The sequence below is a fragment of the Scardinius erythrophthalmus genome (assembly GCF_964197995.2).
Source record: "Scardinius erythrophthalmus genome assembly, chromosome: 5".
Classification (NCBI taxonomy): domain Eukaryota; kingdom Metazoa; phylum Chordata; class Actinopteri; order Cypriniformes; family Leuciscidae; genus Scardinius; species Scardinius erythrophthalmus.
This window is the reverse complement of record NC_138225.1, coordinates 12,830,966-12,846,615: the sequence shown is the minus strand read 5'-3', so window position 1 is coordinate 12,846,615 and position 15,650 is coordinate 12,830,966. Positions and strand designations below refer to the sequence as shown.

The 15,650-nt window shown below is 34.7% G+C and overlaps 3 protein-coding genes across 4 annotated transcripts in view; all 3 read right to left on the bottom strand.

Moving 5' to 3' along the window:
• Positions 1–660: 660 nt before the first annotated feature.
• Positions 661–2,723, bottom strand: LOC308691161 (uncharacterized protein). 2 transcript variants are annotated; one of them, XM_081366118.1, is made up of 3 exons: positions 2,494–2,560; positions 2,333–2,398; positions 1,045–2,209 (listed from the first exon to the last, which is right to left on the bottom strand). In XM_081366118.1, the coding sequence occupies exon 3, from the start codon at positions 2,204–2,206 to the stop codon at positions 1,736–1,738; it is 471 nt and encodes a 156-aa protein (XP_081222244.1). In that variant the 5' UTR covers positions 2,207–2,209; positions 2,333–2,398; positions 2,494–2,560; the 3' UTR covers positions 1,045–1,735. The 2 variants fall into 2 exon arrangements, with proteins under 2 accessions (XP_081222243.1, XP_081222244.1); XM_081366117.1 differs by having other exon boundaries at positions 661–2,209; positions 2,333–2,723.
• Positions 2,724–2,783: 60 nt separating this feature from the next.
• gatc (glutamyl-tRNA amidotransferase subunit C) lies at positions 2,784–5,620 on the bottom strand. Its single transcript, XM_081366108.1, has 5 exons — positions 5,297–5,620; positions 5,097–5,147; positions 3,682–3,851; positions 3,326–3,429; positions 2,784–3,122 (listed from the first exon to the last, which is right to left on the bottom strand). The coding sequence occupies exons 1-5, from the start codon at positions 5,462–5,464 to the stop codon at positions 3,061–3,063; spliced, it is 555 nt and encodes a 184-aa protein (XP_081222234.1). The 5' UTR covers positions 5,465–5,620; the 3' UTR covers positions 2,784–3,060.
• A 6,277-nt stretch (positions 5,621–11,897) lies between these two features.
• Positions 11,898–15,650, bottom strand: part of sgsm1a (small G protein signaling modulator 1a) — a gene marked incomplete at its 5' end in the record, with an annotated part of 40,039 nt that continues 36,286 nt past the window's right edge. The window contains 5 exons of the mRNA XM_081364728.1: positions 11,898–12,135; positions 13,141–13,308; positions 13,745–13,841; positions 13,959–14,068; positions 14,198–14,280. Coding sequence (XP_081220854.1) covers positions 12,047–12,135; positions 13,141–13,308; positions 13,745–13,841; positions 13,959–14,068; positions 14,198–14,280 — 547 coding nt within the window. The 3' untranslated portion in view covers positions 11,898–12,046. The remainder of the gene's footprint in view (positions 12,136–13,140; positions 13,309–13,744; positions 13,842–13,958; positions 14,069–14,197; positions 14,281–15,650) is intronic.

Below are 15,650 nucleotides of genomic sequence, written 5' to 3'. Positions count from 1 at the left end.
TGCTATAGGTTATTTTTTAGGTCATTACAAAAACGTATGTAGCCTAACCCCAGCATTTAGAAACGGTAGGGGAACGTTATGACTATATTTGCTGCATGGGTAGGCTACTATTTGTTTAATGTTATCTACATTAACAAGTGCATTGTTTCAGAAACATAATTATATTATTAACAAAATATGTTTCAGAAACATAATTATATATATATATATATATATATATATATATATATATATATATATATATATATATATATATATATATATATATATATATCAACATAAAAACAGTCGTCTGCTTGAGTTTCATTTAGACATAAACAGATCACTGGAATGAGAATGCACATTATCACGTGATTGGGGGAAATCCAGGTAAGTGGAGCACGTCATACAGCAAACACCTGTGGTGCACAATAGGCCCAGGTGACAATTGTTTATTTGCTTAAAAGTCTATTTATAGTGCAGTTTTGTGTTTATTTCCTGGGATAAGCTTTTCTCTAAATGTTCATAAGATGCTTTTGATGTCAAAACAGCTTGACAAACCTAAAATGTTAAAGTTTATTTATAAATTATTTTGGTTGGATTATTCAATTTGTAGAGGTTAGACATTGAAATATCCTGTTTTAGAAGTTTTTTCATTAAAAGCAGAGTAGGCAGTTTGTTCCAGAAACATTTTTTGTTTTGCTGGTTGAAAGTCTCTTCACATCAGTGCATTTCATGCCAAGCAGAGTTAGACAGACATCAGTCACCGAGGGCCGTAAACAAACAGCTGCCAGCTTTTACAGTTCCTTCTGTACCAAAACAATGAGCTGATGCTGCGTTCTTGCCATAAATACTGTAATTTGGAAGAGATGGAAACCCATGACATTATACTCAGAGTAGTTCGAAACTCAAATTTGTGTCAATGGCAACACTATCAACACCAAAATGAATCTGCAGCAGTCAAGTGATACAGGTCAGCGCTCTTTAAGTTGTTCATGTTCATTATTACTCTAATGTTATGTGCTTTAAAAGATAATTATTTATAATGTTGTTTTTCTTACATTTATTCAAATTGGTTTATGAAGTGTTGAGTTATGGGCTGAGGACAGAGATGGGAAGCAAGTGATAATCTAGTCATAATTTTGATCATATAAAAAGAAAATGAATGTACATTTGTGATCAGCTCCTATTCATTTCAAAATGGAAATACATAGACAACTGTATTAATACAATATTTTACATCAGTGATCCATAATATGAAAATGTTTAATAGTACTGCTGTTTTGTGTTTACTCAAGTCACCTTTATTTATATAGCCCTTTTTACAATAAAGATTGTTTCAAAACAGCTTTAGTGATAACAGGAAAATAATGCAACAAAAGTTGATATCGTAAGTCGATAAAACATGTACACTGCCAGACTGGTATTAACATTTTATTTACAACCTAAAAATATAACATTCAACAAAGGATAGCCCAGCAAATATGACCTTAAACTGGAACAGTGAGAAAGGATTATTCTTATTCCACATTTTATCAATTTATTAAATTACATGAATAAATTAAATCACAATTTAAACTAAATAATATTCTAATATCAGACATGTTAGGCATTGGTACATTTATAGGCTGTAGATAATCTTATCTAGAGAGCGACTAAAAAGTGTCTTTCAGTAAGACTTCTATGTTTTGGCAGTCTTTAGTCATTAATAAAAAGTTGGATCAGTAATGAATCCTGGTCGCGCGGATCTCCTTCATTAACCTCCTCGGAGACGGAGAGTCATGTGAATGGTTTTTCCAGATGTGATGTTGTAGTCTTGCAGACTCTTTCCAGCCTCCAGTTGTTTACCGTTGTAAATCAGTCGATACTGATCATTGGGGACTCTCGCTTTGCGGAAGATCTTATTCTGGAGCTGATCTACGGTCTCACTGACATCAACATCATAATTATGAATGTGGCCATCGTCGTTCTTGACGAACACTTGGAAAGGTGCAGGGTTCGTGATGAGCAGCATCACCACTGAGCCTGAGTGCAACCCGTAACTGCTGAGGAGTTTGGTATCATCCTCCAGGTTGATACGGTGGCCGTTGACGATAGAAAGCTTCTGTTTGTGAGGAGGTTCATTGAAGTTCTGACAAATGAGCTGCTTGAGTTGACCAACTGTGGTATTACCGTCCACCACCAGCCGCTTCACATCTCCGTTCAACAGTTTTACTGTCAGTTCCATTATCTGCCAGGATGAGATCAAATATAAAAGCATAAGAACTACTACCACATCGAATACTTATTTAAACCTGGAGATTAGCGTTAATATGTTTGTGCAATATTTTCATAAATAAGCTATGCAACTTACCGAGCTGGGTTGTTGAATACGGCTTTTCGCTGAATAGTCAGGTAAATTACACCGAATAATGTGTCTCTGGTCACAGTGAGCAGAGGCATGTCATGAATAGCCTATATATTGCATCAACTCAAGCCCCGCCTCAAAATAATGTTTTGTTTCCGAAAACTTACTCAGTCACTTTCTGTTTCCATTCTCAACTAATCGCTGAAGTATCGACAGGACATTCAGCGCAACTTTCTGAATAATAAACAATACATTCCTGTTCAGTAACATCAAATCAAATATTGAATCTTTCATTAGGCTACATATATTTACCTTAAAAAGTGCCTTTGTAATTTATATAGGCTCTAGAGTAGACAAACATTAAAAGTAGCTTCTCAACATCAGGGATCATTGGAATGACGGAATTCCCCACGACCACGTGATGTAAAGGCAAATAAAGCAAACCAAACTCAACATTCTCTGTTCTATCTTATAGTTTTATTGCATTGACATTTTTGTTAATCAAATTATGATTATTTGATATGCCCTTCTTGTTGGTTCCTTAGTTTATTTAAATAATTTCTGTTTGTGTTTAATTTGTAATTTGTTTTTGTTTTGTTTTATCTCTATAAAGGGAATGCTAATAGTTTCCATAAAACTTGTTTGGAACATTACCACACTCCAGACACAGCACAATTGATACACTAAATAAATATTTATTATAACGCAAAGTCAGAGCCAGTGTTACATTTCAGTCAGAATTCAGAGTGTTTAAGCATAGCAGATCTCTCTTCTCTCTTTGGTAGTGGGATGTTTCCTACATTAAAAAAGAAAGATTGATTATTCATGAGTGTTACACAGATTCGGTTACTTAAAAAAAAAAAAAAAAAAAAGCACAATAAAGTTAACCAAAACACCTTAGTTCTACTCAGATGGACGAACAGTTAGAAAATTAAACGGTGAATCAAAGTGTCTTCCATCTCTGGTTAACTCCTTTTTTTTTCTCTTTTTTTTTTTTACCTGGAGGTGCAACAAAGTACTCCTCTACTGTGTTTTTGGCCAGCTGGAGCAGCTCCTCCGCACATTCACCCTCTGTTACAGTATCAGCTCTCAAATACAAGTCTCTGTACACAACATGGAGTTCAAGGAAAAGTTTAGCTTCTATAAAATGGTGACATGTTGACACTGTACTATGAGCAAACATACTTGGAGTGGTTGGGCAGATTAGGGCTGTAACCATCATTTTGCATTGACAATATTATCAGAAAACACAATAAAAAAAAGTATTGCGTTATTTCACCCGTCAAAACTGACTGGAAGTCGTATCGGGAATAATTAGTAAACTGTTATGAATTGATCTGAGCTTCGTTGAATACCTGTCCTCTAGAACTGAATCCATTGGATCTACACCTTCAGTATTGATGACATGAAGTTGATCAGCAAATCGAATGGCTTTCTCCAGACAGTCCACCCCTTCTTTACTGCCGAAGTCAACAAGGGCTAATCTCTCCAACTTGTCCACAAGGTCTGGTGAGACTCTTGTTGCCTGCAAAGAAAAGTTAAAAATGGTTACTAATTTTGGGAAAATAAAATAAATTCTCAACAAATAAAGAAAATCCTTCAAATGCAATGGAGGAGTATTTTTATTACTAATAAGGTAAAATTGTGTCACACTATAAATGCTCTCATAATTAAGAAATAATATTCTTACTATATTAATACATTTTTGTTTTGCCTATTTTGGCTAAGTACATGTACCATTTAATATTAAACGGACTCAACATTATTTTCGGATTTAAATAAATGTATAACACGGCTACAAATTTTAAAATACTTTTTACTCCTTTTAGAATATCTCTTTTGCACATGAAGAAACCAACAAGATGCAATGATTAACACCTGCTCGTATCATATCAGATAAATTATGGACATTAAATGCTAATTCATAGTCGTCTTGAATACACTCTAGCTTTTGATTTGCCTTAATATTCTTGCCTAAATTGTCATTTTTAGCCATATGTTACAGATCATATATGTGAAATATTGTAATGTACCTGATCAACCCCAGGTTTCAGACCCAGGCCTGGTTTCACAGACAGGGCTTAGATTAAGCCAGGATTAGGCCATAGTTCAACTAGGACATTTAAGAAGCTTTTATATATGTGCCTTAGAAAAAACAAACATTACTTATGTGCATTTTGAGATGAAACAATGGGACTGACAGTGCCAGTGCAAATGTCAGTGCAAATTGCTTTCAGTTAAAACAGCTTAAACATGCATTTTAGTCTGGGACTATGCTTAAGCCTTGTCTGTGAAATCGGGGGATAGAGTGCCTTGCATAGGACTTTGACTTAAAAAAAAATCAATGTTAGCACAAGGTATCTACCTTTTAATTACAGTTTGTTCATATGGTTTGAAACTGTGGGCCAATGAGCTGGTTTGATATAGGATTAATATTTCACTGTTACAACATGTAACATATAACATGTTACTAGGTACTGAGAACAGTAACAATCAAAAACAATTTTGGTTTTTGCTCACATTCTGAACTGGTATTCTGCTGCCCTCTACTGTGAAGTTCAAAAAATGTTGTACAGAATACGTTACATCAAAGTAAAGTTAGATAATAGATTTATTTCTCCTGCGCCAGTCGTGCTACATTTTTGCTAAAGTTTGTAGGAGAAATATTTGGCCATGAGGCAAAAATTGTCGGGGTTGCACATCTTACCACACTGCCCGCTAGCCTACTGTAAGTGTACAGAAAAAACGTGTGTGCAAAAAGACGCATTACCGGTGGAAGTTGATTTTCATCTATGGGCTCCCATGAGGGTATCTGAGGAACCTAAAGATTGGAACAGGGTGCGAAATGTTTATAAGCATTGCATAATATATGTTAAAAAGCAAATATTTGTTAACGTATCGATGGGTTCATTTGTTTCTTAAACATTTATTCATCCCAACACAACGGTCTGCAAATGAATCACGTTTTACCTTGGAATCACAGGCAGAGTTGCTTGATTCCCGTTTTAATGTCAGTCGGGACCAGGACGTTCTGCTGGCCGATACAGTGGCGCTTAGAGCGGACAGCTTCAATACTCCACACCGAGGATGCCCAGGCCGCAGCGCCCTTGAGGCTCGTGCCGCACATTTACAGAACATGTTTAAATCACTTTCCTAAAACTGTCACGTTGTTGTGTTAAGTCAGTTAAAACGCGATTATATGGATGTTAGTATTGCTAAGGACCCCTAACTACAGACGTCCTCCCCCTAACAACAACAAAAACTACATTACCATAGGCTATTTCCGGAAGTTGTAGTTTTCAAAGTTCATGACGTATGTTTTGACAGGAGATGTGTTTGCATGTATGCAAGAGCCCGGATAGCTCAGTCGGTAGAGCATCAGACTTTTAATCTGAGGGTCCAGGGTTCAAGTCCCTGTTCGGGCGAAAGATTTTTTTTAATTTGCCATTTTTGAAAAGCAAGAACACACAATTCAAGGGTAAAGATGTTTATGAATGGATGACTAATATATTGTATTATATATGTCGAGAATATGGGAGATTGTTTCCACCACTGAACAAAAACAACAAAAAAAGGTAGCCTAATTGTGATTTATCTCGCAGTTAAGACTTTGTCTTTTTTCCCCTCGCAATTGCTAGTTTGTATCTCGCAATTCTGACTTTATGAATCGCAATTGTGAGAAAAAGTCAGAATTGTGCGATAAAAAAAAAAATCATTATAAACTTGTTAAAACAAAACAAAACAAAAAACAGATTATAACACATAATAAATAATATATACATTTTATATTAACCCTTTCATGCATAGTGGTCACTACAGTGGACATCTATTAAAAAAGCATTTTCTTGAATTTGCACGGGTTTTTATGGCAAAGTTGCACATCAGCCTCTTCATTGGACCCTGGTGCGTCATGCATCAACCATGGCCGTAGCCAGCTATGAGGTCACCGAGGTCCGGACCTCGGTCATTTTTTTATATTCAAAAATAAAATTTCAAGCTCTCTGAATGATTAATTAGCCGTTTAAACCGCGTCATATGTGTGTTTGCAATTTATGTCGCTGCGAGAAGGTAGATCAGTGAACGGGGCTTGAGAGCGTGTTGTGAGCATAGACTGTAAAAAATGCGGCAGAGCGCTTTATGTCACTTTATTATAATTTATAAATAAAGCGCAAAAGAAACTACAAGCATGATGCAACAGCATCGTAGTTGATGTCAATTTGAAAGTCATGAAATGACCAAAAAGTGCCAATAAACTTTTTTTTCTTTTACATTTCCGATAATGGCGCGTATAATTTGCACTAAGTGCCTGTCTTTTTAGCAAAAAAGGCACCCACAACTAAATAGCTACAGTTGCACGGGTCGTTGGGCGTGCGTGAGGTGCTTGAAACTAAGTAGCTTTTGACGCGTTCGACTCGAGTTCGAATCCGCCTTTTGCCGAACTCGCTCTTCTCCCTCTTCTCCCTTTTCCCAATACACATGAGATGTAAAATGTATAGCCTAACATAAAGGTCTCTAGCGTTATATTTTGCCAACGAACTAATATCGAAACCGTGATATGGTTTTGTGCTTTATAAAAAAGCACAAGACTTTAAGTATCCTATATAGGCATTATGTTTGTGCTGCGTGATTTAAAGAAAAGTGCGCACTTTGCTCACGCGATCAAAGGGTTTATTTCTTGCAAGTGAAGACATTAGGACAAAAGTATTGTAATTTTCCTATAGTGTAATGTAAAATATACTTTTGAAATATTCATTTTCATTTATTAGGCTATATGGATTTTATGTCATAGGAATAATTATAGAAATCATTATTATATTATTATACTAATTGTTTGGCATACTAAAACACCAGTTATAATGTAATGTAGACTGAAACTCCATATCATAACTAAAAAATATGTTTGAGCCCCCTTTAATGTCCAGGTACAAGTCAATGTTTTTTATTTGTGCACAGTTCATGGGTTGAAGCCCGTTGAAGCTCTTAATTTTGAGCTCTCAAAGAGCACCAGATTGATGCATTTAACCTTAAAATGTACAAAATTTTCTTGCGGGGGAGCATGCCCCCGAACCCCCCTAGAGGGACAGAGGTTTACCCAACATAGTTTTACAAAATCCTATATGGGAAAGATCTATCATTTATGAACTTTACTCCAGCATAGTACAACAAAGTTCCTTTTAAGTCAGTAAACTAAAACTCTTAATGCAAAATTAAAATGTCCTTGGACAAACTATACAAGGGGGGGCCTACAAGACATTGATTGTGCCCAGGGGCCTCTGAATTCTTAATCCGGCCCTGCACCTCACCTCGGACCTCACTAATTTTCAAACCCTGGTTACGGCCTTGGCATCAACTGCTATATTTCAGCTATAATTCATAATTATAATGTGAATATTGTTTTTGAAATTTAAAACTTAAAAACTTAATATGCATTGACTTTTTCTACTGTAAATAAATGTATTTGTATTATTAGAATGTAATTTTCATTGACATCGAAAAAGGTCATGTGATTACATAATGTATGACACTTGTAATGCATTACTTTACTTGTTAGATCAAAAAGTAATCTGATTTCATAATGCATGTTATTGTAATGCGTTTTTTTACTCATAACATCAAAAAGTAATCTGATTACATAATGCATGTTACTTGTAATGCGTTTCCTTCCTCATAACATCAAAAAGTAATCTGATTATGTAATGTGCGTTATTGTAATGCATTTCTTTACTCATAACATCAAAAAGTAATCTGATTACGTAATGCATGTTACTTGTAATGCGTTTCTTTACTCGTTACATCAAAAAGTAATCTGATTAGGTAATGCACATTACTTGTAGTTAATTATTTGTTAGATCAAAAAGTAATCTGATTAGGTAATGCATGTTACTTGAAACACATTACTTTACTTGTAACATCAAAAAAGTAATCTGAATGGGTTATGCATGTTACTTGTAATGCGTTACCCCCAACACTGATCATTCAGATGAGATTGAAAAAACGTATCACTAGGTTTTCTCAGAGGAGGGCTATGATAGAAATGTGCATGTCCATCTTGAACATAATTAGAATTATCAGCTAATAAGGGTAAATCTCCATGGTGCACTGGAGGGAGCATCTGAGTGGTTTCCACAGTTGTACCTTGACAGACTGTAGAAAATACTGATGGAATCACATCCCCATGTTCTGATATCAAAGATACGCGAAGTGCAACTTGTATGAAGTTGTATGAAGCCTTTGCAATATTTTGCATTTATATTTTTTGTATATATTTTATAGTTTTCACATGATTTGATATAATTGCATTAATTAGTTTGTTAAATTCACATACTTTATCTGTTTGATTATTGTCTTATATTTAATACAGTATATCTTCAGTTTAAACCAACCGCATGCTGTCCACTCAAGTGGACATCTGAAGATCTCTTTGAAAAATTTGTAAAAAAATAAAATAAAAATCAATTCTTGTTTTTCATGCCCTAAGAGCAATAAAAACACATAGGGAAAAAAAATCCTGACTGAGGTTATCATAATTCATGCATGGAAGGGCATGAATTCATAATTCATGCATAAATTCTAATAACATTTTTATTAACATAAAATAGCACACACACACACACACACACACTCTACAGAGGCAGAAATACAACGATTAGATTTGTTGGAAAAATAAGAACAATTCCATTTTATTTCATTTTTTAAACAAGTACATTTACCATTTAATATATATTTAGAATGTAACACTTTGTAGTAATTGACCACAGTGTAGCAAGAACATTCACATAAAAAACAGACATAATGCATACATTCAGATTTAAATCAATGTATAACAACAAATTATATATTACTTTTTACTCCTTTTAGAATATATTTTGCACATGAAGAAATCAATAAGATGCAATGCAGGACAATGATTAACACCTGCTCATATTAGATCAAAAATTATGTAGAGTAGATGCTAATTCATAGTGTTCAAGTAATCTGAAATGCACTTTTGATTCTGATTTGCTTCTTGCCTAAATAGTCATTTTTAGCGTTACGTTACAGATCATATAAGTGAAAAATAGCCTATATACTTGTGATTTGATACACATTGTGATTGCACCTCATTGTAGATATACCCGATTAACCACAGCTTTCAGACCCGTAGCTGTACTGGTTTGATCACAGAATCAATACTTCATTGTGATTACAAGATTTTATAACGTACTGAGATATACGAGCTATAACAGAGGATAGCGTGTTTGGAGGATGAAGAAGCAACAATGTACATTTTATACAACAATCAATTCCAAAAATGAGAAAATAAATAAGAGCACTGATGATATTCATTTCTTTGTGTGGATATTAGTGTCCATTCTGAAAACCATGTAGCCAACGACACCAAAGTTAATAATATAGATTCTCTCTATATAATAAATATAGCATGTATTTGTCTGTACAGTCCACAAATAACAAGAATACATTAAGCAGACAAGGCCTTGCGGTAGTGATTGTGAGTTGTCCTGGTCCCCCCCCCCCCCACACACACACACACACAAAATGGAAGCCCATTTCTGCCACGCAAGAAAAAAAAAATCATGCTTTTGAAAATCATAATTATGACAAAGTCATGAAATTGTAAAGTCAAACATGTAAAACATGTAAAGTCTTAATTATGATGTTGAATCACATAATTATGACTATGTAATAACTATGACTTTTAATGTCGCAAGTATGATTTACTTGAGCACGATTCTTTTTTCATAGGTGGTGGAAATGGGCTTCCACAGACAAACATCAAATCTGGAAAATAAATCCTAATGTCAAATTTTCATAAGGTGACTGACAGCAACGCACTGAAACACAAGACTGACTCGAACATTACATAAACCGAATGAAAAACACAAATCATTAATCAGCTCCATAACACAAAGAGAAGGAATACACTATTAACGGACATGTTTTTTTTTTTTTTCTGTACTAAATCTAATACCTAGAGGCATTCCTTGGTATTGTCCAATAATATACTGTGTGATACAATAACCTGATCTGATTTAGTGAAACAACTCACAGTAAAGACACTGACTGGGAAATAAGCAGGTTACAGAAACACATGCGAAAGGTCAGCCGACTGAAAGCACAGCGCCCCCTACTGCTACATTTGTACACAGGAAAATCTGGATAACCTTTTCAAAGTGGCACATCAGAATACAGAACAATAATAAAGTGTGCAGGTCATACAGGGGCATTAAGAGGGCGGTCACACTGGATTTTAAGCATGCAGAATGATCCTGAATTATTTCAGATGCCACAACAAATATCTGAATATATAATTCTTTAGGTCTTCTGTTTTTAATAAATAATACATAACATTTAAATATACTATCTACTCTATAAATATCTATTACGGTTTCCCACGGCATTACAAACAAAGCAGCTTATCTTTTTCATTTCAGCGCAGGATGGAATTTTTTATGAATGTACACTACCGTTCAAATTTTGGAGCAGGTATGATTTTTTTTCAAGAAATAAATACTTTTATTCAGCAAGAATGCATTAAACTGATCAAATGTGACAGAAATCTTTTGTAACGTTTTAAATGTCTTTACCATTTCAAATAAATGCTGTTCTTTTGAACTTTCTGTTCATCAAAGTACCCTGAAAAAAACGTCACGTTTTACACAAAAATATTAAGCAAAATCTGCATATTAGAATGATTTCTGAAGGATCATGTGACACTGAAGACTGGAATCATGGCTCCTAAAAATTCAGCTTTGCCATCACAGGATTAAATTACATTTGAAAATATATTTAAATAGAAAACAATTATTTTATTTCACAATATTACGGTTTCTACTGTATTCATGAGTCTTCTTTTAAAAAAATAAATTAATTCAGAGAGATCCCAAACCTTTGAACGAGTTTGTGTGCATCCGCTCTGTCACTTTCGTATGCGCAAAAAAAGGAAGTGAATGGATCACGGCATCTAGTGTGACCGCCTCTTAGCAGTAAAACGCACCCGACCTGAACTTGCTCCGTTTCCAAACCTAGTGAGCTGCCTACTTAGGCAGCATTTTAAGGCATCATAGGCACATCTCTGCAACATTATGCTGCCTTCTAAGATACGTTCTATTGGTCAAATTCTAAGGCAGCATCGCATGCATGGAGAAGGCAATCCCAGAATGCACTGCAACAATACAATAAAAAGAAAACGGTGGACAATACATGTGGACAATTATGAATACTTATTTTCACGTAAAAGTATCAATAAAAAGTAAATTATGATTAAAACTGACCATTTTACCCAGTATTTTGTTCGCTATGTGTTGTTAGCTTAGCATCATACAACACCAAATTTTTTTGGAATCAAGTCACTTATGAGATTGAATTTCAGTTTATGTAGGCAGTAGATAGCAAGGCAGCACACTAGGTTGTGGAATAGAGCTCACGAGTCACCAGTGACTGGTGATCCTGTCATACAGTGAATGACCACTCATTAGCAGCATCTACTTATGAAATCTGATGTACTATGATGTTCAGTAAAACCTGATTAAAGAGCCAGATGACTCCAATTAAAAAATTGCACACTGACTGATTTCAGGTAGATCAAGATGTTTGGCATTAGAAATGTTATGCTAAACTTGAAGCTCATTAAGCTTTGGCCAAATGTTCTCTGTTGTTTAGTAGCAAGGGCTGATGGGATACTTTGTGAACATGAGATGGTTTCCTCGAGAGGTTTCAGAATTACTTGTTTTCTATAAGTGTCTGCACTTTGCACACCAGGTCTCTAGCTAGAGTCAGAATCTGCTTGATATTGTGGTGCTCAGCCATTTCTGAAAAAAAAAAAAAAAAAGAGAACATTATGAGGGTGCAATAATTCAAATTATTTTATAACATCTATATTATTTAGTTTGTTACATGTGCATGTAGCCTGACCGGTTACTCTTTTCTTTTGCAATGATTTGTCTGCCCTCTAGGGGTCAGAAATGTTTGTTACCTGTGCCTGTGTCTCATTATGAGCAGATTCCCTACACCTGTGGACCGTGCCAGCGTGGATATAAGGAACCTCGTTGCTGCATCTGGGCGGCGGGATATTTGCGTCGGTCCAGTTGCGCTCTCCTTCGATTTTTTTTTTTTTTTTTTTTTCATTTTCCTGATTCATTTTCTCCCACATTTTATGATTATTGTCCTTGTATAAATTCCGCTAATGGGCTGAGCCTTTAGTGTTGACCCTCTTTTATCTTATGGCTGTGACCCTATCACAATTAGTTGCCTGTTCAACTGAATAATATAGATGTCATAAAATAATCAAACAAATAACCATTATGCAATTTCTCCAATTGTGTGTATATCCAAAAGTAGCTAAAAATAAAACTAAATGTAAATAAATTACTTTAGAATTGAGAAATAAATATTAGATTTAGAAAACCATTTATTTTATTTAATGTTTAAAAATGTAGTTACGTGTAACAATAGATTCATACATCATTTTGAATACAACTGGAAAAAGAAAGCCAATTTGTACATTATCAAAATGCAATTTAAATGTGGCATTTAAAATGATTGATAAATTTATTATATGATTTCTACATTTATCTACAATTTAACATGAATAAAATTGTTTAAAATTAATTTAAATGTCAATTTACTTGTCAGTTTGAGATATACACACCCTTATAGATTGAATGGTCCTCTTTTCTAAAAAAATAGGTTCTTGACATTGAGACATATGTTACTGAATATATATATATATATATATATATATATATATATATATATATATATATATATATATATATATTTTTTTTTTTTTATACATAAAATGAATACATATTTACCATTGAAAAACTTGATGATGTCTGTGAAGTCCATATTGTTCTCTAGGATGATGTCTCTGTAGATCTCCACCAATGCAAGAGCAATGAAGAGCACAAAATGGCTGGAGGAAACACACTTAGCAGCCCAGATGGCCTCCCAAACAGCAAACACATCATCATACACCAACTCTGAGGATTTGAAATACATATGTTATGCAGTACCTGTAGTTTTTAATAGGCATATTATTCATGTTTCAGTATAACTTAAACAGTCTCCATGGACAGCAGGGGGAGCTGTCATTTCTGAATTGGTTTAAACCTTAGCCCTGAGCAGAATCTCATATTCTAGTTTTTAATATAACGGGGCTTTAATACAATTAAATGTTTTTTACATAAAGCACATGGTAATGTGAGTACAGCCGTGTGCTTAGTAATTTAAAACATTACATTAATATTAGGCTGAGTCACAGTCAACAAGATGGCATTGCAATTGCTTATTAGGAGCAAAAAATGGCTTCATCTCACTGCAGATGAGAACTAATAGAAGTGATTTCGACTTTTACATTTATATTCACTGTATGCAAGTTTTTATAGACGTTTCTTTTTATGTGAAAGACATCATTACCTCTTTTGAAGTCAAGAAGAAACCAGCGATAACAAAAGTAGAAGTGGGTGTAATCTCCATTTTGATGCATTAGCTCAAACAGCTCTGCGTCTAGAATCTAATTACACACAGTGAGGAAAAGAGCAAAGAAATTTAAAATAAAATAAAAATCACATCCACATTTTACATTAAAAGGCATGTTGTTGAACAAACGGGTCTTTAGCAGACGTTTGACCTGGATCAGAGATCTCATGTTGGCAAAGTGGGTGTCCATCGCACCTCCATGAGGAAAATTTTGATTCATCCTTTTCATTAGTTCGGTGAAACAACTGAAAGCCATGGCCTCTGAAAGATTCAGAGAAAACGAATATGAGAAAAGCAAAACACTTGTTAATCATTTGTTCTTTTTAACCAGTGGCATGAACTCAAAGACACACGGATAACGAGGAGCAAGTTTCACAAAGACAGACTCACCATCATCTAGAATAACTAGCAAGGGAGCGAGCAGGTCGCACATGCCCTGGACATATCCGATTTCAAGGTGCTGCCAGATATAACTGCAGAAAGAGTCAATACAGGGATATTTGAGCTACATCACAACACCAGATGTTCTGAGTGCTTTGCCATGCAGTTGCTGAGGTCTTTTGGGTGGTTACTAGGGTGTTCCTAGATGGTTTCTAGGGTCTTCTGGGTGGCTGCTCAATGGCCAAAGTCAAACAGCCCATCTTCAAGTGTCTATAATATTCTGGCCCCTAGATATGACGTAATGTAAGTCTGTCTGTGTTTTTACTTGACATTTTTTACCATCTGCCAGGTGAAAATCATGAGTCGGATTACAAAAAAGAAGCGCTGATATAAAAAATCTTGCCAATACGATAAACTGAAATTTGATTCTTTTCAGAAGTCCTATTTTATCTACATTAAAAATATGTGAACTACAAGGGAATATTATGATATTCAGTATGAAAATGGATATTCATTTTGAGAAATGCTAAGAATTACATTTAATTATTTATTAAATGATTAATGTAATTAAAGATTAACCTAAATTGAGCATTAGGCGACTGCAGAGGTAATCTGATTTTTTTAAAATAGTGGAAATTAGCATGTACAATTAAATATCCACCATTGGCCAATATATACACTAACCCTCAAGACTGAGGTCAGTAAGATTTTTTTGTTTTTGAAAAAAAAAAAAAAAAACTATACTTTTATTCAATTTTATGCATTAAATTGATCAATTTTGTACATTTTGCTCTTTTGAACTTTCCATTCATAAAAAAATCATGAAAAAAAATATTAGCAAATCAGCATATAACGCCCGTTTCACACATGATCCGTTTGTAGTACATACAGTGAGGAAAATAAGTATTTGAACACCCTGCTATTTTGCAAGTTCTCCCACTTGGAAATCATGGAGGGGTCTGAAATTGTCATCGTAGGTGCATGTCCACTGTGAGAGACATAATCTAAAAAAAAAAAAAAAATCCAGAAATCACAATATATGATTTTTTAACTATTTATTTGTATGATACAGCTGCAAATAAGTATTTGAACACCTGTCTATCAGCTAGAATTCTGACCCTCAAAGACCTGTTAGTCTGCCTTTAAAATGTCCACCTCCACTCCTAAATTAGATGCACCTGTTTGAGGTCGTTAGCTGCATAAAGACACCTGTCCACCCCATACAATCAGTAAGAATCCAACTACTAACACGGCCAAGACCAAAGAGCTGTCCAAAGACACTAGAGACAAAATTGTACACCTCCACAAGGCTGGAAAGGGCTACGGGGAAATTGCCAAGCAGCTTGGTGAAAAAAGGTCCACTGTTGGAGCAATCATTAGAAAATGGAAGAAGCTAAACATGACTGTCAATCTCCCTCGGACTGGGGCTCCATGCAAGATCTCACCTCGTGGGGTCTCAATG

Bases quoted from the DNA above. Each gene is read 5' to 3' on its own strand.
- LOC308691161 (XM_081366117.1), bottom strand. From the start codon at position 2,206: ATGGAACTGACAGTAAAACTGTTGAACGGAGATGTGAAGCGGCTGGTG.
- gatc (XM_081366108.1), bottom strand. From the start codon at position 5,464: ATGTTCTGTAAATGTGCGGCACGAGCCTCAAGGGCGCTGCGGCCTGGG. The intron at 5,148-5,296 runs GTAAAACGTGAT...TCCAATCTTTAG, and splicing joins ACTCTGCCTGTGATTCCAAG to GTTCCTCAGATACCCTCATG. The intron at 3,430-3,681 runs GTATTCAACGAA...TGTTGTGTACAG, and splicing joins GATTCAGTTCTAGAGGACAG to AGACTTGTATTTGAGAGCTG.